The 5765-nt window shown below is 36.1% G+C and overlaps 1 protein-coding gene across 1 annotated transcript in view; it reads right to left on the bottom strand.

Moving 5' to 3' along the window:
• frmpd2 (FERM and PDZ domain containing 2) overlaps positions 1 to 5765 on the bottom strand; it is a 23618-nt gene that overhangs the window by 3993 nt on the left and 13860 nt on the right. Inside the window, exons 18-22 of the mRNA XM_016513260.1 lie at positions 5716 to 5757; positions 5494 to 5610; positions 2403 to 2581; positions 2208 to 2306; positions 218 to 311 (exon numbers count right to left, since the gene is read on the bottom strand). Of these exons, the coding sequence (XP_016368746.1) occupies positions 218 to 311; positions 2208 to 2306; positions 2403 to 2581; positions 5494 to 5610; positions 5716 to 5757 (531 nt within the window). The remainder of the gene's footprint in view (positions 1 to 217; positions 312 to 2207; positions 2307 to 2402; positions 2582 to 5493; positions 5611 to 5715; positions 5758 to 5765) is intronic.

The following is a 5765-nucleotide window of genomic DNA, read 5'->3' on the forward strand; positions in this document are numbered from 1 at the left end:
AACACACACACACACACACACACACACAGACACACACACACAGACACATAGACACGTGCACACAAACACACACACACACACACTATCATCATTCCCTAATCGTCACAAGTGACTCAATCAAACCGACACATTCTCGCAACAATTTACTGAACTGAAGGGAAAGGATGAGTGCACTAAATCTCAGTTTTTAGCCCATTGATAGCAGTGTAACATGTACCTGTCTGGATATGTCCGTCTTGTTCAGCTGCTCCACCAGGGACCAGACTCTTGATGTAAATACCTCCATAACGGAGACCTGTGTTCACTCCTCCCTGTGCATTCACACATCAAGTTATACCACATTTATACAATATACAACAGTAGTACAACATTTTTTTAATCCAATGTCTTTATTTAATAAGAAAGAACCCCTTGTGGAAAGAAGTGTGCTTAATTGTATTGAATGTGCACTTGTACTGTACTTCAAATCTTAAAAGTGTGTTTTTTTAACTACTTGTAGATAATATAATATTAATGAAATAAAAGGCTACTTTAATGTACTCAAAGAGAGTATGCTTTCACGACACTTAGTATACTTACATTAAAGAGTGCACTTTGTAACAATGTCAGATTAAAAGTTTTACTTCAAAGTAAATTCAGATCATTGTTTTAATAGTTTTTTTGTCGTACTTTAAAGAAGTACACTTATTTTGCTAAGTGTTGATTAACATACTAAAGCACATGTAAAGTACTTGATTAATTTGAACTGTAGACAAAATGGCATTAAAGTGTATTTTGTTTAGCATAAATGCTTGTCAGTACATTCGGCAGGACACTTTAACTATATTTCAAAGACAATAGAAGTAATTATGAAATTACATATAGAACTGTAGAGAAGTCCTATTAAGTGGGTCAAAAAATACTCTTAAAGAAAATGCATTTAATAGAATTTAAACTATAATACATTTTCTTTTAATTTAATGCAATCAAGTGTCAGGAAACATTACATTCAGTTCAGACTTAAAGTATAATATTCTGTTCTTTTCAGCACAGAATAATGCATTCAGTGTTGGTTTTCCAGTCTGATGGTACTGTCTTCTAAACTCTGTGACATTTAGTCCAAATGCCTCTCAAGCTGCTTAACCCCATTTAGAGAGATAAGCCGTAGTCTGTTTTTAGGCTGTGATTCCCGCTTCCACACGCTCATGGCTGTAGTCATGTGACCACTCTTCCTCTTTGCCCTTTGGCTGCTGATTCTCTTTGACCTTCTGTGATACACTGACCTCGTGGAAGACGTCCAACAGCTACTGTAACCTCAAGTTTTGTCTGTGTAAATATTACTGGTATTGCTAAAAAAGAAAAAAGTATTCTTCTTTTAAACTGAAAATAAGAGAGTATGCTTTCAGTCTAATCAGTGGTATACTTATACTGACATACAGAAAAGTCCAAGTATATTTGGCCAATGCTTGTACTTAAGAAAATAGCAATCAAGTACTCTAAGTATACTAGGCTTGTGGTTGTGTTTACATTTTTTGATAGAGTAGCATATTAATACACTTTTTTCACCATACTGGTTTTTACATACTATCTTATAACCTTACATTTAAAGTAACAAGTCAGCTTTGTGGTGGAATATTTCCTTACAAAGATTTTATTCGTAAGTAAAGTTCAAGTATATTTTCCATGTGGTAAGAATCAGTGCACTAGTAATATACTTGTAGTACTTCTTGGAAGTAAACTGGCCCACTTTTTAATACTTTTAAGTGTACTTTAAGTGCAGTAAACTTACAGTACAGAACTAGTTTTTAATTTCGGTAGCATCCCAAATATGCCACAAGTGAACTTGCAGGAATACTATAGTTTGCTAGTTATTTACTTCAAACCCAAAGTAGCCTACATTTTGTAGTAGTATAGTTGCAACACTAAAGAAACACTCAGATGTAAACTAGTTACACTTAAAAGTATACTTTTATAAAGTAAATAGAGGGCCATTTTAGTCCCAAGAAGTGAAATAGTACAAATATAAGTATACTGCTAGTACACTGATATTACTACACAGGTGTACTTTGAAAGTATACTTGAACTTTACTCTCTTTTTTCATCTTTAATATAATTAACTTGAAGTTAGTTTTTTTGCTTGCTAAGGTTGTCTAAATTTCTGAACATATATATATATATTTTATGTGCCTCTGTTTAGTCTCAAGAACTAGAAAACGCAGTGTGCTTACAGCGATACTGATGCCCAGACTCCCTCCAGATTTCTGAAGTGTTACAGTAAAGTCTTCAGGTCTCAGGCTGATCAGAGACGCTGACCTGGAATAATCATCCTGTAATACAAAAAACAGACAGAATGGACACATCTATTAGACATGCTTCTCTTTTACCTCTCTCTCTTATCTTATAACTTATAACATTTTCAGTACCTGAGCGTTTATAATGCGAACCTCAGGAACATGGAGCCGGTTCGTTCCTTTAGGGGTCATCATAACGCTGACCAGCTCGTCCAGATAGTGGTCTCCTGCTTGACCGTCGGCCAGTATGGTGCTCTGAGACTCACAGTTCCTCTCTGCCAGATGACCAGCGCCTCCACGCTTAAACAGAGCTGATGAATTCACAACGCATTCTTTACTTCATTCATCTCTAAGCAGAATTATATGAGCAGTGCTGGCTTTTCATTTATAAACTACACTCCAAAAAGACATTCAGGGCACCACAACTTAAATAAATGCATGGTTGCGGGTTAAAAATTCTAATTTATTGATAACCTTTAATTAAACCTTTTAAGTTGCAAACATTATTTTGATGAGTCATAATAATGTTGATCATTACATCAACGTAATTTTGCATGCAATTTAAAATGAATTTTGTTGTTATATCTTAATGAAATTGTCTTGATAACTTAAAAAACTAGGAAGTGGATTTCTAGTTCCCAGCATGCTTTGCATAGGACTGGATAAGGAGAATAAATGTTGAAATTATGTGTTATTTTATGTGTTTTTTAGTGAAGGGAAAGACCTGCTATAGTACTTAATGTTATATTTGTCATTTAAAAGAGTTTCTGTCGACGTTTTTGTAGATATATACTACAGGTGCATCTCAATAAATTAGAATGTCGTGGAAAAGTTCATTTATTTCAGTAACTCAACTCAAATTGTGAAACTCGTGTATTAAATAAATTCATTGCACACAGACTGAAGTAGTTTAAGTCTTTGGTTGGTTTAATTGTGATGATTTTGGCTCACATTTAACAAAAACCCACCAACTCACTATCTCAACAAATTAGAATACTCCATAAGACCAATAAAAAAAACATTTTTAGTGAAATGTTGGCCTTCTGGAAAGTATGTTCATATACTAAGAACCAAAGACTTAAACTACTTCAGTCTGTGTGCACTGAATTTATTTAATACACGAGTTTCACAATTTGAGTTGAATTACTGAAATAAATGAACTTTTCCACGACATTCTAATTTATTGAGATGCACCTGTACACTTAACGAGCAATGACAGTGATATTTTGCTTGTTCGGTAAATGTACGTTAAATTAGTTACTTTTATCATGTGCTGCGCTAGCCGTTTATTTTAAACTGATATAGATAAGATGAACTGGTTCTACAGAGCCACCACACAATTATGTTGAAACTGGTTGGAACAACTTCATTTATATGAGAAATCAACTTAAAAATGTGTGTTTATGCTACAAATTTAGTTCCTCTAACTCAGTTTGTTGGTTGAACATAATTTCATCAGTTGTCAAACTTAAAAAGATTGATGCAAACTGTTCATTTTTGTTGTTGTTGTTGTTGAGCCCAATGCTATTTTAGTATAACTAAGATACTATTATAGTTTTGTTTAATATTTTTTAATCATTTTTATTTTTGTATTTTCCGCTTTCATTTTAATTTTAGTTAAAGTTTTAGTCATTTTGTTGTGTGTCTTAGTCATTTAATTAGTTTTTAGTTTTTTAAACGTTGTTTAACGGGGCCGTTGAATGCTTGAATCTGATTGGCTGACGAACGTTCTAATGTGTGCAATTATTTTCAGGGAAACGCACAGCTGAAGTAGTTCCTGCTTTGCGTCGTGGCTGCATCACCATTATTGTCTAATAATTTTAAAAAAAAAATTTCAGTTTTAGTTTTGGTTATTTTAGTAAATCAAGCTAAACTAAATAAAAATGAGAAATGTTGCTTTGGCAACTAGTTGAAATAACGTTTATTTTGTTTCAAGTAGCGTTAATGTTTTTATGATTTTAGCTTTAGGGGGCGTTTACACAACACCGATTTTAACTAAAAACTTAAAACATTTACATGACAATGGCGTTTTGGGGGCCTGAAAACGCAAACTTTTGAAAACTGGTTTCAAAGTGCAAGTTTTTGAAAGCGATACTGTTATCGTCACAAATTTCACAAATTTGTGAAAATGGTGACGTCATGCACATGCGTATTGTTCAGGTATGCGCGCAGGCGTGTAGTGTTTCTTAAAGGGGACATCGGATGCAAATTCACTTTTACATGGTGTTTGAACTTAAATGTGTGTTGGCAGTATGTGTACACAACCACCCTACAATGATAAAAATCCACCCAGTACTTGTTTTTAAATCCCCACAAATCAGCACTTTCTCAGAGCAAGCCGTTCACAGATTCTTGGCAAAGTGACGTCACTTTGCACAGGCCCCTCCCACGACTGTTGACGGACACTGCCGTTTTAGCATAGACCCGCCCTGAGTGAGCTGTAAACAGTCCGCCATTGTTTCGCCGCCGCCGCAGGTGTAGACAAGATTGTCTCCTAAGCGATTGAGGTATTTTGTTTTTGGATGTAATAATGAACATAGCAGTCATCTTACTCCCGACATCTGAGCCTCTGAAGACGCAGTGGATTACTTTTGTTTTTGAAGGGAATACGCCCCCCACCCATTGCAAAGACTGCTTTCTGAACGAGGGACAATTCAAGGCAGGTTTTGCTAAAAAGTTTAAATTCAAGGATGGATCAGTACCCACTGTTCGTAATCCAGCTGCACCTCCAGAAGAAGTAAGATAGATAGATAGTGAGCGGGGTGAGCAGAGCTCATTAGCATTTAAAGAGACATGCACCGAAACGGGTCACTGTGAACAGAGACAAGGTAAAAAGGGTGTTGTTTTACACGACCATTGAGGAATTTTAACCAAAGTATGTTGCAGACATTTCATGAAGACCCTAAAGAATCACACCAACTTGTGGAAAATGGGCATCCCATGTCCCCTTTAACAAAATGGCATCGCCAACTACTGGCCTGGCATGCTTAATACAGCGTTTTTAGTTGTTTTCGCTGATCTGTGTGAACAAGGATCATTGTGACATCGCCTTTTCAAAAATGCAAAGGAAAAACTTTTCAGTTTTCAGTTTTCAGTACATCGTTGTCATGTAAACGTACCCTTAGTTAACTATAATAACCCTGGTAAAGCCCAAAACATTTGTTTTTAGAGTGTGCTGATGTTATATCACATGTGCAGTGGAATATATAAAGCAAGATGGTACCTTTTGTCTGTGAGACGATGAGCTCCACCTCACTGGAGCTGCTCTGCATGATGTCAGCGGCCTCGCTGAAGGACACGCCCTCCAGACTGAGCTGGTTCAGAGAGATCAGTCGACCACCTGACAGAAACACGGAGCTCAGCTTCACTGATGTTCACACAGAGGCTTCTGAGATCATGACTGGACATTATCAGTGCAGATAATCTGATGATCGTGAGGATTCACCTGGTTTGATGTGTCCATCTCGGTCAGCTGGGCCTCCAGGTATCATGGAT

This window comes from Sinocyclocheilus rhinocerous, unplaced genomic scaffold (assembly GCF_001515625.1).
Source record: "Sinocyclocheilus rhinocerous isolate Xijiao unplaced genomic scaffold, SAMN03320098_v1.1 scaffold24, whole genome shotgun sequence".
NCBI classification, from domain to species: domain Eukaryota; kingdom Metazoa; phylum Chordata; class Actinopteri; order Cypriniformes; family Cyprinidae; genus Sinocyclocheilus; species Sinocyclocheilus rhinocerous.